The 23,711-nt window shown below is 48.3% G+C and overlaps 1 protein-coding gene across 1 annotated transcript in view; it reads right to left on the minus strand.

Moving 5' to 3' along the window:
• LOC311430759 (uncharacterized protein) overlaps window positions 1-23,711 on the minus strand; it is a gene marked incomplete at its 5' end in the record, with an annotated part of 120,946 nt that overhangs the window by 13,517 nt on the left and 83,718 nt on the right. Inside the window, one exon of the mRNA XM_084507597.1 lies at window positions 14,085-14,237. Within this exon, the coding sequence (XP_084363723.1) occupies window positions 14,085-14,237 (153 nt within the window). The remainder of the gene's footprint in view (window positions 1-14,084; window positions 14,238-23,711) is intronic.

Genomic DNA, 23,711 nt, shown 5'->3' on the forward strand with positions numbered 1-23,711 from the left:
ATGGCAAAAAGAAAGACAAAATCAAGTCAGAGTAAGGTGACCTAGCATCTCACACCACCGAGACCTGAAATCTGTCTTTTAGGAAGCAGCAGAAAGAGAAGGAATGAGAGGAACACGGAGTTCTAAATCGTGGCTCACAGCGCGTTTGGCAAAGTGGCGAGGAGACCCATTAATGTACCAAGCTCACTGACCTTATATATTTCTCCAGGCAAGGGCTAGAAAACGAAACAGCTGAGCACTTACTCCCTTGTAGAGAAACCTGTTGGCATCTTGCTCTTTATCTCCAAGTCAACGGTTCTGATACTGAGAAAAAATCATCTTTAAATACACATCTGAGACTGAAAACGAGCACAGTGATTTAAGTCAGCAAGAGTCTGCTTGAGCAGTAACCGAGAAAAGACGCCAGCCCAGCGGTTCAGGAGCCTCACTGCTGGTATCTCACTGGGGTTTGGCATTCAGGCTGTCAGATCTGGCTCTTGGCATTGCTGTGCAAGTGGCAACAGAGGCTGGATCAGCTTGCCAGCCTAGCTCATCCCATCAAAAGGCACCGAGGTACTGGTGGGAAACGGGGATTTCCAGCAGGCTTGAGATACACGGCAGGGACAGTGGCAGATTGCACTGATGAACTGAAAGGGAATTGGAAATTTGGGGTATTTTAGAGAAGGTTCGTGTATGATGAAACAAGGGAATAGCACAGGAAATGAATTACGAAGACAGACAAAACTCTCAGTGCCCCACGAGCATGCCAAAGCCAAGCTCTTCCAAGGGTTCAGAAATCAGGTCTTTGGGTGGATAGTGAAAACATCCAAGATTGGATGTTAGTATGAAAGAACAAGGTAAATAAACCCTCAAATCTTTGCTAACTGTCCTTCGTAGCCAGTCCTGTGCTCCTGTTCAAGCTGAACGTTTCAGAAACAAGCACGCTGCTACACCAGACTTTGCAAAGTGTTTCCAAAGAGGCAGGGACCATCAGGCCAGCTGACAGCTCCTCATTAAAAAAAAAGCAAGGAGAAACAAAAAGCCAACCTCTTTTCCAGGCGGTGAATGACACCGGCATGAGACTGACAACTTTTGGAATGAGGTCATCTCCGCTTCCCTTCAGAAATGATGCTAGCAAGTACAATTAACAATAATTAAAAACTCCTTTCACAAAGGGACACTATACGTTTATTATCTCTGTTGAAGCCTAATCAAAACCATCACAATGGGCTTGTTGATTTTTTTAAACCAAGACATGATAGAAAAGAGAAGGAAACTGGCAGTGAAAAACAGAAGCTCGATTTTCTTATGTGCTGTAGTGTTTTGGCTCAACATATAGGTTGTCCCCTACTTTCATAGAACAACTCACTATTTACGACTAAGCAATGACAGAACAACCAAAAAATGTGGTTTGGAAACAAAAAGCTTAATGGGTAAATATGTGTGACCTTGACACCAAAATTTTGACAGCAGTGTAAGCAGTAAGCTACAATCACACTCACCAAGAGTTACTGGCTTTGCATCTAAGGATTTTCTTTCCCAGATATCCAGCTGCAAAAACATCTTTAGTTTCTCTGCATCCTAATCGACTATTACAAATTCTGCAATGTTCGCTGCAAGGACATGAAATATTTTTTTATTTCTAAACTATTTCTTATTCTTATTTGCTTCACCTTATATGGGAGCAAGATCACTCAGTATGAATGTGCCATTGCTGAAATGTAACAGCGTCTGCAGCTCTGGTCATTTTAGGTGCTGTGCAGTGCCCTGCCTGGCCTACAGCTACTATCTACAGCATTGCATCAGTCCCAGAAAACTCACGTTGTACCTGCTGGCCCCACAGATACATCCCAGGTACCCTGAGGTGTCTCTAAGGCACCCCACACCCGCGTGCCAGCAACTGAATCCTGTCCCTGGGCATTTGTAGACAGGTACATGAGAAGGCATTAAGTTATTTGGTCTTTGTGCCAGAGCCAAATCCCACCCATGTAGTCTGCTGCACATCCACAGTGTAGCAAGAATTAAAAAAAAAAAAAAAAAAAAAAAAAAAAAAAAGGAAAGTGAAACAACAAAAAACCTTTATAAAGGTTTTTGGTTTTGCTGTGGGCAGTGAAGGTTCCGCTGCTCTATCCCTAGGAGGACATTTGGATGTTGGTGTCTCCCTCCGAACGCAGGCAGAGCTGCCAGATGGGATTTATAATCAGAGCTTTAAGGCACAGATTAGACCTTGGCAAGTGGCTTTGCCCAGGAACAGGAGCCCTTAAATCACGAGATTTGTTCCTGAAGGATTTACTGCTGTAACCCTGAAGCACCCCTGCTGCTACGCACCTGAGCGCTGCCTATGGCCATTGTGGATGGGTTTCACGGCCCCGCCGAGCCTCCTCGCTGTAGCAGGGGTAAATGATTTGCTCAACCAAGCCCATTTTAGAGAAGGTGGCTACTGCTGGGAAATGAGAGGGTTAAGAGGAGAGTGCTGTGCACAGGACCACCTGTCCATGGCAGGAGAGGTGCCAGCAGCAGCCAGGAATAGCAGCAGGCGGAAGGGAAGGAAATTCAGGCTCTTAAGCAAGAGGTCAAGCCAACCCCAGCTCCTCGGCACTTCAAGGATGGGTTTGGAGTGAATCCTTGCCGGTACCGAGGGCGAGGTGGGAAGGCTGAGAGCCACACAGAAGGAGGATGTTGTGAACCACGAGCAGAGAGGTCTGCTGCTGGTGTCTGGTGTGCGCTTACAGCTGGGCTGACTGTAAACAGGGCGACCACGTGGCATCCGGAGTGTCACTCACCGACTTCCTCAGTGTCACGCAGCCTTACAACAGCGTCGTCAACGTCTACCAGCCCAGCAGGCGCCTGCAAAAAACAGGAGCCTTTATGCAGCTCCTATGAACAACGCCCATCTCAGCCATCTTCCATGACTCAGGGATCCGTTTCTGGATGCTCGCGCGTGTTTTCCACTTCCTTTCCCTGCAGTGTATGTAACAGAAACGAATCTGAGTGCTGACACAGTGAGTAGATTGATTGCAGTCTTTTATTTTTTGGACCGAGGCCCAATTTGCTGTCTGATCTGGTTCTCAGATAGGAGGTTGTACATTGTCACGTAGTTTGTAGAAGCAGTTGCTACACTGATTTGACAAGATAGGCAGGGCTGTGCATCTGCGTATCAGAAAGCCAGATCGTGGGCACAGCAGATGCATCAAATTTTCTCAGAATAATAAACTGGAGATTTACTGAAAACAATATGGAAATAATTTGATGGGCTTCTTCCAAACAGGCAGATAGAAATACAGGTCAAATCTGCAGAGCACGTTCAAATTTGCATGCTCATGTTTTAAAAGCAATTTGAGAAGAAAACATTTTAGACTGTAACCAAGCCTGGGAGACAGCAGACTTGGACTGTTTTCTTGTACTATATTACACTGCTGACCGTGGAGCATGCCAGGTTCTGGAAAAAAATCAACTTTCAATCAATTCCCCGAGTGACAGGTGAAATTTCCCAATTGCTCAGTATCCAGAAGGTGCCACCACGAGCTGGAATTAAGCTCATAGATGCTGTCTGCTGCCGAGCACTTCAAAAACCCGGTCTTTTAAAGGACGGCTCTACGCTCAAAATGGAAATTCATTAGTCAGTACGTGCCAGAAATGGAAGCAAATGTATCTGACAAACTCGAGCAGCTCAGAAGCCCTTTTCTAAAGGTGTTCCTGCAGCACAGAAAGCTGATTTATTTCTTTAAAAAAATAGTAATACTGCTTAAGCAACAACAGCTCGGTTACAGATTTTGAGACTGGAAAAGTTCATCTCCGATTTTCCTTATCATGATTATCCCATTCTCTGACCCAATTTTATTAACTTCATTCAAGAGAGAAGTATTTGTACGCAGCTTTTAACGGGCGTACCACCTTGAGATCATTTTTGACCGTGATTTACATACACTTCTGGATCAGAACCACAAAGCTTCCAGCATCTCCTGAACCATCGGGGGAAGCAGGCACTTGGATCTCTTACTCTGTGTTAGCTGGCCAGCATTTCTTCTAGGAAATGAACCGTGTATTTTTTTAAGCAGACGAAGTGTTTGCCCACAAATGGATTGGTCCTACGGGGCCCAGCAAGACAGAAGAGTGAAACCGTACTTCTGGCAACAAGTAGGAAGCTCGGAACAATTCCTCAGACCAGAACTGCAACCTAACAAGTCCGTGCACTGCAGTCTCCATCCATAAAACACAGCAACACGCCAACAGGGAGCCACAGATTTTAATACAAAGGTGTGCGACGGATCTGCCAGATGGCAAGCACCACCAAAATATTATTACACACACAATTTTAATACTAGGCAAATACATCTTGCACGTAGCTGCAGTCTTAAGGCAGCAAACAACTCACACACATGACTGATCGTAGCGAGGAAAAAAAACAACTCAGACAAAACCAGAGAATCACAAGGGACGGGTGCTGTTTTCTTTTGTTTTTGTTTTGTTTTTTTGTTTTGTTTGTTTTGCTTTTTTTAAACCACCCTCCTCGCCCTACTCCCATTTCAGCATTTTAAACAGTTTCAGCGCGCTAAGAATATTCTTACTTCTTGTTGAAGCTGTCTGGCCATTTTCCTATGGACGCTACCTCAGGATTACAGTCAATACAGCTACCAGCATTAACTGCTTGCTCTTTTTTTCCTGAGATCAAGTGAGCATTTCCCTTCACTTTCTCTTGAGTGTGTCCCTTCGACAAACAAACAGAAAAAGCCCGGTAATGAAAGTATTAAGAGATAATATCGCCAGAAATAAAATCTACTTTACAACAGCAGGAAACAATTAAGATAATACGTAGACTTTAGGCCACCTACTCCCGTTTAGTGTTTAGAACGATAGCTGGAAAGGCTTAGACCTCTACGGGGCAAAAGTGAAATAAAAATCGAAGTGAGATAAGCCAAGCAAAGGGGATGTAGTTCTGAGCAACGCACCTTTTGACCATGTTGTTGTGAACTTTCTCCGTAGCGTCTAAAATACCTCTGCTCCACTGCATAATCCCAAGCCTTGAGAAAATTAGTAAGCCTCCTTCCCTGTCGTAGCTTCCTGCACCTGCCCCTACAGGTAATAAGGATTAGAAGGATCAGAATCGCGATGTTTATGAAACTTGTTTTCTGCTCCGAAAGCAGCTCATTTCTTATGCTTAAAATGAAAGGAGTGGCTGCTTTAAAAAAAAAAAAAAAAGGAAAGAAAAACAACATAATGAAAAGGAAGCACACACCCATATGGAAAAAAATGGCAAAAGACGAAGCATGCTTATTACGAATGCTCTGTAACCTTGTCACCCACAAAAAAGAAACAAACAATTAATTAAACAGAAAGGAAACTTCAAGGTTTTCTTTCCTACGTACTCTCAGAAATCTGATGACTATCTGTATTTCCATCGCAGGCGCACGCTGCTCTTACGATTGTTGTTCTGAGCCTTAGCACCAAGCGTAACAGCAAACGAGCTCCTAGCTAGGGTTGCAGTTGTCAGTACTACAACAGCTCCTGTGCAATCCCACTGTCAGCAAGTGCGAGCAGTGCTTCTGACCCAGCCACTCAATTCCTGCAGCTCCTAAAACACCGAGCACGTGTAAACGCTGTGATTTGAGCTTATGTAAGTAATGCAAATCCTGGGCTTTGACAGATCCACAGCCCAGCAGGCTTGCATTAAACACACCCCCACGTTCCTCTGCACCTTACCTCGCAGCACGGTTACTACAGCATTTCAACAGCAGCACGAGATCTGGTTTCTTTCTAACAGCACGACATCTGCTTAAGCGCAGCGAACGCTTTCTGGGTTTGACAGAAAAAGCACGCTGCCTGCTGCATGAGCTCGCCCGGCTGCAGTTACAAGCTTTGGAGGAGTTTTGCTGTGCAACAGGTGGTGGATTTGAAGATGAGATTTCTCCCTGGGGATGGTTTGAGGAGTTAGATGCTCTGATGCCTGTCCCAGATGCTAGTATAACCCAGCTGCAGGGAGTTTGTGCCCCGCAAGGAGAACAGGCACCTTGCTGGCAGGCAGTAGCAAACACCCCGTGGTGCTGGGCTGGGTCCCCCTTCCCAGAGCTGCCTCCAGAGCACACCATGGGCTGAAACCACCCGTGTAGGATGAAATGACAACCACGGAGTCACCATGCTCCTTACAGCAGGTTGCTTGGTCTTCATCCTGCCCTTACATCCATGTGCAACCAATGCAGTTTTCCCCAAAAAGTAGATTCAGTAAGGGGTAACTCTCACCTTGCCTGGTTACTTGATGCAAAAAGCAGCAGGGCCAGGTCTGCAGCAGGATGTTTCGGTACAGCACCACGTGTTAGTTATTCCTTAGCAAACACACACCTTTCGGGCAGCTAAGATAAAGCCTGTAACTTCCTGCAGGAGTCATTCACCTCTATGCGGACTTCAAAAGGACTTGCTTTCTTACAATAAATATTGAAAATGTACCACACACAACTTAGAGTAACTTAACGGGATAGTGGAGCCATTACCTTCAACAATAGCCCGACTGTACCCGGCTAGGAAAAGGTCACAGCTGGGGCTGTAACTCTGCCATGGTAAATTACAAACAATTACTGATTAGTCACAGTGAGCTATGGCCAGCCTGACACCGGTTGTGGTAAAAGATCCTAATGAAAGTCATCAGCCAAGGTTTGATAATTATTTTAAGTGACTGCAACTTCATGTTTCATTCATTGCAAAGAAATGCGTTTCAGGTTTGGGAGATGCTGTAATGCTGCGTTGTACGCTCATACTTTGACCTCATCTGTCACTTCTGTACCTTTTATCTCAGGTTCTCCAATGAGGAAGGTCACCACGTGGGTGCCGGAGCCCTGAGGCTGTGGTGTCCCCTCTTTGGAGAGCTTCAGAAGCCACCTGGACACGAGCGGGGTGGGAGCAGAGGCTGGGGCTCTGCAGTACTTGCCACCTAACTCCTTCCACCTGCAGCTCTGGGCTGTTTCCACTGCTGGCAACGTCCACCACGACCAGCAGCGCTCCAGATGTGCTCAGGCGTGTGCTGGGTTCATGTGGTTTCTCCGTGACTTTGTCAGAGCCAAAACCACCTTCAAATAGTAAAGGTTTTACATATTCCTGCATGACCACGAGCAGCACACAGACTCATGACCAAGGCCAAGCTGGCTGCACGCAGACAGACACACGGACTTTTATTTGGCAGAGCCAACGACCTGCCCTCCCACGAGCTGCAGCAGGCTGCTGGAAAGCAACCGAGGTCTCGAGGTCCTCCGCTGAGCACAGTGCAGTGCCTGCACCAGCACCCAACTCGTCCACATGCCTGGAGGGGGATGATTTTTCCCCTTCCTTCAGGTATTGTCATGGAGCCGACCCATGAAGCTGCTTCAACCTTCCTGCTACATACCTACCCCTCCAGTCACCCACTCCTACCTCCTCTCGCACTTGCCAGTCTAATTACCCGCCCACTCGCATTTTCTCTTACTCACTCACTAACCCACCCCTTTACATGTTTCTCATTCATTTCCCCATTCAGTTACACAATCCCATCCTCAAATACCTTCAAACCACTCGGCAATAGTAATTTTGCCTCCTGCAATATTCCTGTCCTCACCTCTCTCATCAACATCCCTACCCTGCGTCGAGCTTCTTAGGTGGCTTTAAGGAAGGCAACCGAAAAGTCTTCTCTGGAGGCTTGCAACGCAACCCTCTCATCATTTGGGGCATTCTGCAATGAGAACAGGAATAAAATGCTTCAGAAACCAGAGATTTAGGCTAAAGGCGCCGGGGTATGACCGTAGGCTACTCTTTGAATGGTCTGGCTCAGGCCAGCGTGGCCACGGGCCAGCTCACACCAAACCCAAACCGGCCACTCTCTCATGGGGTGAGAGCAAGAACAATGCCCATTTGTCTTCCTTATGGCCAAGGATATTTATTTTGGGGGGTGTTGGTCAAGCTCTTTGTGGTGAAGACACTGGAAATTGTGGAGATGACCCTGCCTGGGCACCCGAGACTTCTGGTAGCGAAGACCAAGCATTGAGAAACAAACAACAAGCAAACAACCCCCAGATCCCACCAAGATGAGCACAACTCTAAAAAGAAACAGTATTTATAACGTGGTTCTGAGAACGAGAGAGGATAATGGAAAGAGGGAAAAAATGAAGATGCAGGTAACGACAATACAGCTTCCACCATTTCTGTCACTGAAACGTCTCCTTTCGTTCCTTTTCCCTGCAACGCCTTCTGCAGACTTGCCAGCACAGGATGACTTCCCCACAGCCTAAATGCCACAACAGAGTTAAAAATCACTTTATTTACACTGGCACAACAACCCCACCCCAAAAAAAACATTTCCAGAGTAAATCTGGCCTTTTCAGGTAACTTTCAGTGATTTCTCAAGTGACACCAGCACAGACCACTCTTATCCTGGAATAAAATATACACTGTAGAAATTATCCTATTAGCAGTTCAGTTTAAAACCTATCTTTAATCAGATTTTTTTTCCCCAAATCCTAAAGATCTGAAGGTGCAGCACTTAGGTAAGGGATACATTAATATTCAAGAGCCCCAAATACTGTTCTGCTCATATTTGCAGGCTGTTAACATCACGGAGGGAAGAATTGCTGCAAGATGAGACCGCAGACTCGAAACAATGTGGTGAAACAAAGAAACGGAAAAATTTAGGCCAAAGATCAGGCAAAGAAAAATCTCACCATCAAACTTGGTGGAAAAGCAGATCGAAGTGGAAGGCCAAGTTCTTAGAGTATCTCTAGCCATAAACCGCAGAAGCAAATTAAAAAAAAAAAAGAAATGCAGCAGAAAACAAGTCCTGGCAGGACGACGGTCTGGATGATCTAATGCACTTTCCATCTCTAACATCTATGACTCTGTAATTCCGTAGGAGCACTTACCAGAGGGCTGGCAAACTTCAGCACCAGCTCAATCGGCTGATAATAACGCGATAATCAAAGTCTTCCACCAAAAGGATGCCCTTGTGTCTGTGTGCTGCAGTTACGCCACGCCGCCTTCCTTCGAAGTCGTGCACGGCGTTGCCATTAGGGAGCCTGATGTGAATGGCAGTAATTACAGAGTTGTGTATCGCTCTCCGAAACAGGCAAAACAGAGTTTAAGTAATTAAAGAGACAATCATCATCGTTCGCACAAAATGCCTAGGGTCAACTTTTGACAGCGGATCTGATGATGCAGAGTTCAACTCTGTCACTGCTTATGCATGCAAATAACTTTACTCATGCATGCAATAAGTGTTAGCAGGACTGGATCCATCCTAAAAGGCATTTTCAAGTATTTACCCCTGATTTTCGGGCTGAGAAAATCCTCCCTCTTGATTAAATACCAGGTAGGGTCTCTGATCATGTGCTCTCTGATCATGTGCTTTGCTGTTTCCAAGTTATTAGGTGAGCTTACCTGCAGAAAGCAGAAAGCTCAAGAGCAGATAGAGCACGAGCACAACTTTCATCTTTAAAGCATGTGTGCAAGAAAACTGGGTTCTAACAAGAAAAATGTTAAGAATAGAGAAGTTTACAAGAAAACTACAGAAGCAAAAGAACCTCCAGAGCAGAAAAAAGGAATATAAACAGATAATTCTTTATGACATGAAGAAATCTACGTGTCTGCTAGAATCCCTCTACCTGAATCACCTCTGCCCTGAAAGCTTCTTTGGAGTCTGGGTCTTCTTTTGGGTCTGGGATCTTTTATTGTTCTTTTCCTGGACAACAAGAATTCCGCCCTGACTCTGATGAGGACAGGGTACGATTTGTGGGATTTGTAATCCTACAAATCCAAAGGCAAAGCCTGGGAGAAGCATCAACAAAAAGAACAATTTGTGATGCTGTTTGAAAAAACACGGTCAATCTCCAAGTGCCACGAGCCTATCAGGCTTTACAAATACTCCTTCTGTACTATTTACGCTGGTGACTAGAAATGGTAGCATTGGAGGGACTCCTCTGACACCACACAAGAGGTGTGCCAGCCCTTGTCTCAAGTACTTCTGCACCTTCGGGACAGAAAATGGAAAGGAGCAGCTCTGTTACTGGTGTACTGAAGGAGTACACTGAGTACTCGATGCACATGGATGCTCAAATTAAACAGAGACACCTAAAATCCAGGTGCCAGTGGAGAAGAGGGAAGACTAAAAATGGATAGGTGCATGTTTTGGAGGCCAAGGCTCACTAAATGTGTGTCTACACCTGACAAAGCCAGCCCTTAGCTCTAGCTTGAGCTCCACTGTGAATCTGAGAGAGGTGAGGGGCAGTTTCCTGATCAGGCTGTGCTGAATTTAATTTTTATGTAGGTGTCAAGGAAAGGGATAGTCCCACCTTCTCCCGTGCTTCTGGCTGTGATTCCTCCTCCTACCTCATCATCAGCACGAGTGGCCATGCAGCTATGCAATGGCTTGGATCCGTTTGGAAAGCCAAAACCTTACTTTCCCTTCAAAAAGGAGGAAGAAAAATCTGATTTTCAACCAGAGCAGGAAGATGATCCAGCTCACCTCACGGCCACGTGGTCAGCAGTGCTGGCCTAGGAAGAAGCCAGCCCTGAGACCACACGTGAAATCTGCACAGCAAATCCTGCTCGGTACGCTCAGGTCACGCTAAAACATCAACTGCAAGACAACATGTAAACATCATGGTCCAAAGACATCATCCAAAACTGGTCATAACGTTGACTTTAAAGAGTAATCCAAGGGTGAGGGCTCACCTGGGCAGCTGGGCACTTCTCCCCCTGTAGATTCCCCTTCCTACAGTCCTCGAAGCAGCAGCCTTCGGGCAGACCTTGAGCTGAGGCTGCTCCCTGCCCTCCTGGTGGAGCGGTGCCAGCGCGGAGAGGAATTCAAAATCCACAGAGCCATAAAGAGGAGAGAGAAAGCACTGCAGGGCAAGTATGACTCCATGAGAAAGAGACTCCCAGGAGAAGGGCCAGAGCCCTACACGCTGATCCCTACCCCGGGAATTGCTCATGCCTACTGCGCTGAAGATTAGATAAAATGTATACAGAGCTCCTTTTATACTAAAGCTTCAAAATAGATCCTACGAGCTATGTAAATAGACCGAAGAGCCAGTGAGAGCTCTGCCCTAACAGGAGAACAGCGCATACCTACCTGTATTCTTGGAAATATTCTTATTTTTGGTGGATAAAAGAAAATCAAAGGAGCGAAGCTGGAGATGTTCACGGTTATGACTCACTTCTGCCAACCTCATGTTTTGGCAATAAAGGTGTACGTACAGGAGCCTGTAATAACAGGTCACACAGGGAGTTTCAGTAGCCTCTTAGGTCCTTAAAGCTACAATTCGGGTGAGCAATCTTTGATTCCGAGCACAAATCGTGCCAGAAAACCCCTAAATTCACAGCCTGGCAGGGCAGCACTGCCTGCGGGCAGCCCAGGCCACAAGGAAATGGATGGGAAGCGAGGAAAGCCAGCAGGTAGATTCCAGAGATCCCCGTGCACAGCTCCTGCAACTTCCCAGCAGCACACGGCTCCTATTCAGAGCCCACACTGCTGGTATGCACACCTTTTCCTTTGGCTCAATGCATTATTTTTGTTTAAATGTTGGCATCCTGATTCCAGCAGAACAATACGAGAGGAAGCGCTCTCCTCTTCCAGCTCCAATTTCGAGCTCGAGCTCGCCCGTTTTCTATGCAAACTCCAGCCACAAACTCTGCATTTGGATTGCCACGGGCCACGAAGAGCTGAGCTCCCAAATTTACAACACAATGCAAAGAGCAAAACCAACAACGCCTCCCTACCGTGCCTGCACACCTTCAGAAGGGAATCCCTCAGAAGTCAGCACACGTGGATGCCACCAAGACACTGCACACACCTCAAACATCAAGCCTTCGGATGTGTTAGGGAAAGAAATCACACTACACACCTGCCTATCTCACGTCACGCTGCTTTAGTGTTTTCCTGATACGCAATTTATGACTCGTGCTGAGAAAGATATGGTTTATGATAAAGGTGTTGTTTTGTAATTAGTATTATTTTTTTAATCATCAAGTCTTGCACTTACTAATGCAATAAGCAGGCAGTTTTCTGTATCAGAGAGGAAGTGTAGTTATACCAGCCTCCACGGGCTGCATTTTTTTCGGTCAAGATAATCAGAGAAAGCATGGAAAAAAAAGAAGTAATCCCTGCACCATGTATTTTAGGTTCTCTCCTCTCTATTAGGCAGCATTTTAAAAACAAGAAACAATCGGAGATACTACAAACACACGTGAAAAAAAAACAACCATCAGCGTTCAAACTGCAGAACAGTTTTTTTTTTCCCATTAATTTGGGTCCGTGCCACCCCTAGCAGTGAACAGACAGGAAGAGCCAGCTCCCCAAAGCAGCAGCAGCTCCCCTGCCCCGCAGGTGGGTACACAGCCATTAACTGCAGATCTAAAATTGCCTCTCCTTAAACGGGTCCTGCCTGTGATTTCTCAGTAAATGGAACTGCTCCGGTGCGAGGGAGAAATTTGATCCCTTGCTTCAATTTAAGTTTAACAGTTAACAAGTTCGGGGCTATAAAAAACTGCAATTGCCTTTCTCTCTATCTGAAACGATAAGAAAAAAAGAATTGGGGGTGGGAAGGTTGTTTTTTTGTTGTTTCGGTTTTGTTTTTTCCAAACACATTCGATTTTAAGAACATTTTGATAAGCTTACGATTAAATAAATGATCTTCAGAAGACATGCAGTTAATTCACAAAAATACTTGGCAGGAACCTAACTTTAAATATCTAATTCATATAACATTCTCCCTTATTTGTTTAATTCAAGTGAAATATTTTCCTCCGCCTTTTCCTTTTCAGAGGCTTTTCACACCCACATAACAACCGAGTGACTCTTCCCTGACCCTGCCTCCCACTCCTTTCGGCGCAACTGCTCACTAGAAACTTGCCGCGCACGTAAGCTCCTCTCCTGCCATCCAAAGGAAGCACTTAAGGAAAGGAAATTCAGCACAATGCTCAACCTTCCTTTTTTTTTTTTTTTTTTTGAGCCCCTGGGCTCCTTCCCAGCTCCGTGGGGATGGGTGATGGGGGTGCTGCCCTCCACGCTGCAGGAAAAAAAAAAAAAGAAGGAAAAAAGGGGGAAGGTTCCCGAGCACCGTGCTGCAAACTCACGCCTCGAAAGGGTTGGGAAAAGCCAAACGTCCTCGCGTCACCCAGCCCGGGCAGGGAAGCTGCCCCTCGGTGAAATCCTTGCGTCTGTCAGCACACAGCACCACTTACTGCAGCTGCTGTCTGCACGGGAGATGTGCCACCGAGCCTGATAAATCCAGCAAGCTCTCTTCTGCCTTCCCTATCTTCTTGCCATCTATGCGTGCAGCGCGATTTGCTGGGAAGCAAAAAGCTACAGCATCACACCACAGCCTCTTTAAAAGGAAAGCAGAGCGATGATGCTGATAAAGCACAGAAGGTGAAGTTAAACATCACCATCCTCGCTTTATTGGCCGGACAGCTAGGAATAATCACTGCCCCAAAAGAGCCCTATCCTCCAAAAACCAGCCCCAAACCTGTGGCAGTCGAGAGCAGATCCAGAGAGCACGATTTCCAGAGCCAGCTCCACCAGCTAGGGGGATTCCTTCTAGCCAACAGTATGCTAATCATTTTTTTAATTCTAATTATTTTTTTTTTTTGAGAAACCACTAATTGGTAGCCTTTTTCTTGGGATTTAAAAAGCCACTTCAAAATAACGTTTCTATTCTAGGCGTTATTTCAGGAAAAGTATCATTAAGTTCCAGGCACGGCCATCCGATTTTCATGTGAAATTCAAGCAAACCAAAGCCCTGCTTCATTCAGCGACGACTATCAGGGATGTGAGAGAGCAGCAGGGCCTCTGGGATGGTCCCATCCCACGGCTCGGGCACAGAGGATGCTTAGCACCCCCATCAGCAGAGGTCTGCAGGTGGAAGTGGGGAGGGAAAAGCCATTTGGGATTGGTTTTGCCACCCTGATCCAAGCCTGCCCCCTGATTTCCAGGCTCCTTAACTCGCACAGGCCAGCCAGCGATTCTCTTAAGAGCTGCTCTGCTGGAGAACGAATACACCTCACCACGCTCGCACAGCTGGAAAGAGATTTCTTTCCATGCCATTTAGTAAGATAGCATCTTAGCACTGAAAAGGAGAAGTTCATAAACTTACCCCTGCACTGCCAGGAGAAGCATCCGAAATCGAGCCCAGGTGTGATGTGAGGTCGGCTCCTTGCTGGCACAAGCCCCAGGCGAGAGGCAGCAGGTACCAGAAGCACCTCTCCTGTGCTAGTCCTGCCCGGCCGCTCGCAGACGCCTTCTGAATCTGCCACCAACAAAAGAAACCACAATAAGACTGTTTCCCTAATTCTTCATAACTGAGTCAGTAGGTCAACAATTCCTTCGGTTTAGGAGCCAGACCAATTCCCTTAAACGCCCCCTTTTCTTTCTTTCTTTTTTTTTTTTTTCTTTTTTGTTCCCCTGCCTGATGGAGAAGCCAACTGTCTGCTGCCAGCGGCAGCTCAGCTGCTCGCAGGACAGAACCGAGCGGGCTCCCAAAAAAACCACCTCGCCCTGGCGCAGGCATCCGTCCTGACACAGCTCCATTTTGTCTCTCACGGCTGGGAAAAGCCACGAGCAAATACTTACAAAGAAAACACAGGCAGGGAAGCGCTCACCGTGCACCTTGCCCGCTGCTCCCGGCTCCTCCAGCCCCGTAACCCATCGCGGGCGCGCGGCGGCACGGAGAAGAAGAAGAAGGGCAGGGTCCCGGTGCCAAACCTGTCCCCTCTCCGTCCCGGGAGCATCCTGCCTGTGCCTCGCAGGCGCGCTGCTCGAACAAAGAGAGAGCTCCGGAGCTGCTAGCCTTCTTCCCGATCCATGACTCAAAACGTCTGGTTGAAAATTGGTTTCGTAATAACCCTTTAGTACCACCTACTCACATCACCGAGTGCTTCTCGCAGCAAATGCACAGGAAATCACCACCGAGTGCCAATGGAGCTCCTATTCCAAGAACGAGCTCTTTCGGTTATTCCTCCATCATTTGGAAACCGAGATGCTTTTGCTTTCCCTATTGCACAGGATTTATTTTTTTTTTTTCTTCTTTAAAAAGAGCCTTTAACTACGATCCTGTAAAATACTTGGTTGATAAATCACCAGCTGAAAACTCGCCCACTGTAAAGAAAAGAATTTCACAATATGCGTTCCAGAAAATACAGTAACTCCTTTCTGGAAATAATTCACCGGACAAAAATCCAAAAGGCCAGGATTAATTTTCGGAGACCGTTTGCATCCTGCGCAGCACACAAAAGCCGCTGCAGTTGAGCCACGTGCCTTTGTGACCACCACCAGCAGACCCCCTGAATCACCCAACCACAGGATGAGTCGCCGTGAATGATTTCCTCTTCTCCTGCTGTCCCCCGGCGTGCTTTGTGCCGCTGCCATCTCCTGAGCCTAATCCCGACTTGGATGGAAATTCCACAACTCATCTCCCGAGGCTGCGGCCACCGGCTAACGGCGCGGCCAGCTGCTCGCTCCTGCTTTGAGTCACCTGCCAGCGGGACAAAAGGAAATTGCTCAGCTGCGAGCACGTGGAGGCCCCCGCAAGAGCCTCTCCCTCGCCGAAATCCCACGCAGAGGAGCGCTCGTGTCACCCCCGAGGGTGCTCGAAAAAAAAAGGGGAAAGTGGGTAAAAAGGACGCGACCGCGGCCGGCTCACCCCGCGCGATGCCAGCATCACCGGAGCGGCGAGGGAAGGGGACACACACACAGAAAAAATAAAAGGAGACGTTTCACAAACACGAGACCTTCACCGTGCGTGAGGAGAAGAATAATTAAAACAACCGAGAGAGAACTGATCTGTGGCTGCTTGGGAAGTTAACTCTTTGAAGGAAGCGATTAAGGAGGAGAACAAAAAGTCAAGGGTTGCGTTTATCAACAAGTCAACTCGCACAGCCCAGCCTGCTCGTCGCTGCCACGGCACCCTGTGGGTGCCAGCTCCCACCCCGCTGCTATCACGGAGATTAGAAGCAGTTACTACTGCAAATCAATCAATCTTTTCAGAAATATCAAGCCCCGCTTTGCCAGAATGACAAAGGCTACGAGGAAAGCATCCACAGCGTCCTGCTCCTCTTGAGGAAATTCCCTTTATCTAACTCCCATTCAGGACAGCAATCAGTAGGGTTTCAGCGAGGAAACCCCATTAACCACGGTGCTGTTTATGAATTCAGGCCAGCAGCGCTCAGTTTTTTTGTTGTTTGTTTCATCACGAATACGCAGCTCGCCAATTCAGCCACCCGAAACAAGCCTCCAACTTCTCCAAAAACACAGCAGCCCAGCGCGAGGTGATTTGCGGCCGTCAGTGCCCATACGTGCGCCTCCGACCTTCGGGAATTTCACAAAAAGGAATTAATGCTGAAGATGTTAATTGCCTAACCTGCTTCTGCACGCAGCAAGAGCCCAACCTGGTGCCTCGGCAGAGGGGGAGGGAGGCTCTTCTTGTTCCTGTTTCGCACCCGAGTTTTTTCCTGCGCAGGAGATGATCTAATTATTCAACGTGTCAGGGTATTGCTTCACCCCTTCTCGTGTGTCTGCTGCCATTAACATATTTTAACGATTCAGCTCGTTAGGGAGGAGGCGAGGCACCGTCCTTACAAAATCCATCACAAAGGCTGGAGGCTTCCCACCTCTGGTCCCGAACCGAGCCGGTGATGCTGAGCACGAGCCGGCAGCAGAGCTCAGGACACGCAGCCCTCACACCACTGGTACCTGTTCGAGGTAAAACCCCATCAGTGAGCTCTGTCTGGGATTTTTTGGGATCCTGTCTGGTTCAGGGGGAGGACAGTCCCCCAGGTGACAATCCTCTGTTGTTCCCCAGGGCGTGATGCTCAGCAGTGGGGACTTCCAGGGAGAGGAGGCTGTCACATCTCGATACAACTGGGCACAAGCGAGGGATCAAAGCACCTAACGTTGGTCCTGACCGGCTTGGAACAACCCCGACACCCAAATGTAACACGCACAGCACCTGGATTTGCATGCGTGGGATGCCAGCCCGAGTTCCCGAGCCTTTTATCAAACGCCTTTCTCCTGGCACAAGCCGAAAGCTCTTCAGAGCTCAGCCCCTTCCACGCACCGGGATTTCGGGGATGTTCTCTTCTCTTAAACCTCACCTCGAGCTACAACAACAGGTTTGCTCACGGATGCCACATATTCGATGCCCTGGTCCTTAGAAGCATTTCTGCAGCGAGTTTTGTATATAAGAGCAGTGTCTATATATAAACTTGTTTACGACTATTTCTAAGAAAGAGCCCGGTCTGAATCAGCTCCTTTATTGTGATCGAACACGCTGGGCCCGTTCCCAGTGCATGCTTATGTAAGGCCTTCAAGGAAGTAGACACTTATTTTGTAGAAAATCAAGCCAGCAGAGTAGTAGGTGCAATGGAATTACCCTGTTACACATTAAATTTGACTAATAAAAGGCCCGCGCTGCGGTCATAAAGTCAGGCGCCGCATCCCATTGGCACGAACGGTCCAACATTTCCTGCCATAAAATCAAACCCCATTCAAGAAGAGATGACAGGTACGAAGCAGCCGCTTTTTTAGCGTAAAAAGATCACGTTCCTTGAAAGAAAAATCGGGTAGCAGCAGAAATGGCTCACCTAAACCACTCGCCTAAGTCTGAAAAAAAATAATTAAAACAAACACATCCAAAGACAACTGTTTCCAAATGCATGATGTGAATTTTCCCAATGCAGGGCTGTTTTTTTTTTTTTCCTATTTATTATTATTATTATGGATGTGCTGCTTTCTTGTCCTTCTGAAGATCCCCTGTTCCTCCCCCACCTGCTGCAGCTTTCCAAACCGTGCCCCCATCACTGCTGCTCACCCCACAGCCCGCGGGGTTGCTCACCCAAAAAGCCTGGGGAGGAGGAGGCAGCGCTGGAAGCCTGGTCGCAGCTTGAGGACTAACCCAGCTGCGACCTAAACCTCGTCTCGTTTGATTTTAAATCCTTCTGGGGCTGACCCTGAAGCCTGTAAGCTGCCAAGTTTTGGGCAGAAACACCCCGGGCAGTACCTGTGCTCTGGCTCATGCACTTGGATGCAGAGCCTCACCCCAAAAGAGGCTGAGCACAGCCCCAGGGCTCAGCACCACACTCAAACCGTCCTTGGAGAAGTCAGCCAAAGAGATGCTGCTCATCCCTAGGGTTTGATTTCTCTCCTTAATCCTCCCTCTGCATTTTATCCAAGCCACATAAGCAGACCTCGGGTTAGGACAGACACACTTCCAGCATTTAATGCTGGCGCACTTAGTTTTCTTCCCACTTAGCTTGCTGGCTATTTTTAGACATTTAAATTCTCTTATTCTCCCTACAAGCATCTTCCTTCCATAATATTATTTGCAGTTTGCAAGCCCAGTGCTGGAAATTTTGCGTTTTCTTTTTTTTTTTTTTATATTTTCCATTTGGTCTCACGTGCTTACACACCAGCAGCACACACAAAGGAAGCTGCAGGATCCGATCGGAGAGGCTCAGTTCCAGCCCTGCTCTGCAAAAGATGACCTGAGGGGCAAGCGAGGGAGCACAGGAACGCTCTCCTGCCTTCCTCTGGTAGCTACAGCAGATGGATCACATAACCCAACCCCAACAGAAAGGAACTTGCCTGCTGTAACAAAGGACACGATGACCTCTAGGTAAAAACCCTAGGAACAGCAAGCACACAAAGCCCAACCTGCGCAACTCCAATTCTGTGCCAGAGCTCGGACCGGAGATAAGAGTAAGGACAAACACTCCTGCTGGGCTGGATTCAGACCGTAATTCATCGCGCACACGCAAGGGTGGAATGAGCCTCGTGCCTTTTAACGCTCCTCGTTGTAGGGCCTGTGCTTATCTCGGTGATGAGGGATGGCTTTCAGGAAGATTTTGGAGTCTTTTGCAATTCGCTGCAGCCTTCTTTAGCCAAGTGGAGGATGAAATCAGGTTGCAAGCTGCAGCGGTCAACATCCTAGCTCTGATCTGCAAAGGGAGGGCTTCTTGCAACAGCTGATGAATCACTGTATGATTACAGACCACCCAATTATCATCTCCCTCTCCCTACCAAAACCAAAGTGTTTTAACCTTAAGATTCATTTGGTTTGCAAACTCCCTTTGGTTCCTCCAAGGGGAGGCACCACCAGCAGAAACTCTTTTCTCGATATGCAAGCACAGAGCTCTCGAGTTAGCATAAACTTCGTAGAACAGCCTAAGAAATTCCCTGCTCCTTCTTCTGATTATCAAGTCCCCGAGGAGCTCACTCCACGCACTCCAAAAACCGATGGGGTAGCAGAAACTTTTAAGCGCTTACCTCTGCCCAGAACAAGGGAATATTTCAGAAGTAATGAGCACGAGGGGGTGGATTTTGGGGGGTTTCCTTGACGGGGAGTGCTGTGTTTACACCACTAGATGGCACGTTTGAAGCTCTTGGCATCTCTGCGAAACTACGGTAAGACTTTGCTCTGCATCACACCGTGTTTATCCCGCTACCCTCAGCCGGGATGGAAAAGTACAGGTAAAATGATACCGGGGGCAGCCGGAGAAGGACGACAGGCAGGCAACCAAGGTAAGAAGGTGAGCACACGGGAGGGCACTGCTCGAGTCCTGAGCGCTGACACGTGTAGCCTGCAGAGCTGCAATTAGAGGAAAGCAACCTATGTGGCTGGGTATCACCCGAGCTGTACCTTATCTGCTGCCTGCATGCTTTAAAATTCTCGAAATAGCGATTTGTTTTCCTGCCTGAAAAGCCAGGTCACTGGCATTGATAAAACTCCAAATATTTTCACTGTGCTCAGGAAGATGGAGGAGGCTGGAAGACCCCAGGGAGCCCAAAACCAGACCCAAAACCAGTTCACCACCTCTCCAGCACACCGCTAACATCAACTGATGGCAGGGCGAGCTTTCAGGGCACAACCTACCAACAGGCCAAGCCCCAGCACTGTATTTTTTCACCCGAAAACCCAGCTTTTCCACCAGGGCCAAGCACTCTGCATCCCAACAGCGGTGGACCCGAGCTCTCCACCTCAGAGAAGCAAACACCAGAGCAGCCCACGACCCACTGAGTCAGCTCCGCGGGCAAGCCACCTCTTGCAGCGATCCACACGGCGTGCGCCTCGCTGTGCCCCGCTACCGGCCCTGGCAGGGATGGCAGCGTTTGGCAGCACCGCTTCCTTTAGGCTCCTGGCTTCTTCTCGCTGCCAGGTCCTTAATTTCCCTCAGCCCACTTGGTGAGCACGAGCATGTTTCTGCCCCGACCAACACCGCTGCCTCCAAAAGAACAAGTCAGCTCGGCGCCGGTGCAGCCCGGGCACGGTACTTGTCGTGGCATCGCGCTGCAGCTGCGGTAAAAAGAGGATTAGAAATTCACCATTACGGCTTCAACGCTCGACTTAAGTCCTTGGAACTGGCGCTAATGCCAGCGAACAAAAACAACTGGCAATTTGCGTTCCAGCAGGAAAGAAATCTTCCTGATAAAAGCCCAAGGGCAATGGCAAAGATACTTCTTGTCCAGATGGAAGAAGCCTTCCCCCTTCCAGTAACAGCTCAACCCTGGTGCTGTGGCAAACAACTTTGTTTTCCCTCTGTATGCAGGATTCAGCTCTGGAAGGATGCCCCAAACTACACGGATGATGTACAGGGATCTGCCTTCATTGTCCTCAGCTTCAGGGCAGGACCACACCGTGCTCCATTCCTGCCTCCAGGAATCCTGCTCCTCTTTCCTGATCCATCAGCTTGGTGTTATTTGGGTATTTACATACCGAGTGTCACCCTAAGCAAATATTCCCCCCCAAAGCCACGCGGGCAGCAGCACCCAGCAGAAGCAGCCCAGCCAGGCATTGTGAACACACAACCCAAGAAACCTGATGGCAAACATTTTGTTTGTATTCATAGAATAGAATCATTAGGGTTGGAAGAGCCCTCCAAGATCATCTTGTCCAACCATCCCCCTACCACCAATGTCACCACCAAACCATGTCCCCAGGCACCACGTCCAACCTCTTCCTTGAACACCCCCCCCAGGGACGGTGACTCCACCACCCCCCTGGGCAACCCGTCCCAGTGCCTGACTGCTCTTTCTGAGCAGAAATGTCTCCTCATTGCCAACCTGAACCTCCCCTGGCACAATTTGAGGCTGTTCCCTCTGGTCCTATCACTGGTTACCTGTGAGAAGAGGCCGACCCCCACCTCCCCACACCTTTCAGGCAGTTGCAGAGAGCAATGAGCTCTGCCCTGAGCCTCCTCTGCTCCAGACCAAACACCCCCAGTGCCCTCAGCTGCTCCTCACAGGACATCATGGTACAACAGCCCCAGCTCAGCCCTTCCAGCCCCCTCGGGCATGCACTATGGGTGCAGCTCCTATTCCCATGAAGCCAGCAGTTTGTAGGACCACAGCAATTTGAGCTCTGTTTTCAGAGCTGCTGGAAGGATGGGCTGTCAGCTGTCCCAAAACGCAGGCTTGCCCTGGATGACACCAAGCCTGTTCCAAACACGCTCCTGCCGTGTTTCGATGCCGTTCAACGAGAACTGCAAGTGCTCGGAGGGATGGGCTCCTTCCTCAGCATCATTACAATCCCCACTGCGAAATTTGGCATTAAAAATAAAACCCTTGAAAACCTGTTCCACATTTTCCCGAAGCCAACGAGACAACCCAACGCGCTGTGATCCAACTGGAAGGGGGTGAGCAGGCTGGAAAACCGGGATTCACCCCGCTTATTTTTGCAGGCTCAGGGAGCAGACGTGTCCCAGTTAGCCACGAGGACTCCCCTTATGGCCAGCAGAAAGAAACCACCACTTCCACGGCACGATTCACCTGACTGCACACAGCTGCCTTACCTTGGGCTCTTCCCCGTTCAAGGGAAGCCGGGAACCTCGCAGCCCTGCCCGATGGAAATGAAGGGATCTGCTTTCCAATTCTGCTTTAAGCTGCTGTGCAAGGTGTCTCAGAAAACGAGAGCTTGTTGATAATGATTTAGTGTGCACGTTTTTCCTCTGTCTCCTTACTGAAGTGGAAAAACACAAGCTAGCGTGATGACTCTGAGAGTTTTAAGCTTTCTCCTGTTCCAATTTGCAGATGAAATTCTGCGGCACAGGCCTCGTCTACGAGAGGGAGGATGAAAAATTCGGGCCAGCCTGCAAAGGAAGCGATTGATCTATTTTCACTCTTAATAGAAATAATTGGAAAGTAAACACAGCGAGATAAAAAGCAGAAAGTGGATTTCATCCTGCAATATCCTCCTCCTTTAATAGAAGGATGTTTATGAGGAAGGAAGAATCATCTCATGGCTAAGGGCACGACGTTCAAAGTGCACCACCAGCTCCGGACTGCATTTCCTACTGATGTTACCGAGCAAGTCTCCAGCTCAGCACCACCCAGCACCATTTGTCACCTTAGATTTACGTTTGTGGAGAGGACACAGCCATGGAGAGAGATGATTTGGGGAGGAAGATGAAATGGGAGCTGCTGGGGAGCCATCCCTAGAGCACAGCATCAGGGGCTAAGCTCTCCCTGTCCGGTGAGGCAGGCTGAGAAGAGGATGGACCCCAAGGACAACGGGGAGGATGTGGTTATTACTGCACAGAGTTTAAGCTCTTGACACTGCCCTGGCCTCTGCAGCACTGCTTCGCTTCAAATATCAGATCTGGAAACCCCCTGGGCAGTCCGCCTTGGTCTGGACATACCAAGGGTTAGCAACGAGAGTCCCCTGAACTTCACCGCCAGGCCTCCCCGGCACACAACCACAGGCACACGACAGCCTTCTGAGGAAGCCGAGGGACCAGGAGGGAAGGTTTTGGTAAAATTAACATCAGCTCTTCATGCCTGAGTGCTGAGAGCTCGTCCTGAGGGCGGTGTGCGTGCCGTGGTGTGGGCTATGCCCTCCTGAAATCTGTCTGTCCGTCTGTCGTGACGGCACATCACACCTCCTGATCCCTCACCACTCGTAAGGCACTCGGAGAGCCTCACCTTGCAGATCCTGGAGAACAGCACTGATCTCAGAGGCATCTCAAATGACTTTTAACACAGTGGAGGGGTTTTAATTCCAGAGCTGACTCTGCGTCATCATCAGGGAGACGGTGAAAACGCAAAGATGATTCACGTGGCTTTTAGTTCTCCTTAATTATTTGCCTCCCATTTACACGAACAGACCGGCTCCTCTCTCAGCAGTACCCGTAACCAAGTGGCCGTCTTCTGGCTGGCGGAGCTTCTTCTGCCAAACTGGCTGAGTAGGACTGGGTGCTGGGAAAAGTCAACATCCTTGGGCAAAGAGCATCTAACAATTAACACACTCCATTTAGCTGCCACCGGTGATGTCACCAAGAGCAAAGTACAACAACAGAAGTGACAGCCAGGCGGGCCGGCGCTTTTCTGAAGTCTTGTTGGAGCAACAACAGCACAAACCCCTCATTGTTGGTCTGCCCGCCCCGGCGCATGGCACACGAGCAGCTACCTACGTGTTTCTCACCACATACTGCGAGATGCTCGGGCACATTTAGCACTGGAGGAGAACATCTCCAGCAGGCTGCAAGCTCCATCATGTAAATTTGGGTAAAGAGAATCCCATTACAGAAGGAAAATTAACATTAAGTGTATCAGATGAAAGATTTCATTTGTAAAGCCTGTGCCTGAGCAACAACTCCAGCTACTTCGAAGATATTCAGGTCATCCAATTATTTTAAAATGGCAAGGGAAGACAGGCTGATGATCCACGTATGGAAACGGGAGCCAGAAGCTTTGAAACATTAATAACAGCACTTAGCAGCTGTATCATCTGCAA

Source organism: Aythya ferina (assembly GCF_964211825.1).
Source record: "Aythya ferina genome assembly, chromosome: 1".
Taxonomy (NCBI): Eukaryota; Metazoa; Chordata; class Aves; order Anseriformes; family Anatidae; genus Aythya; species Aythya ferina.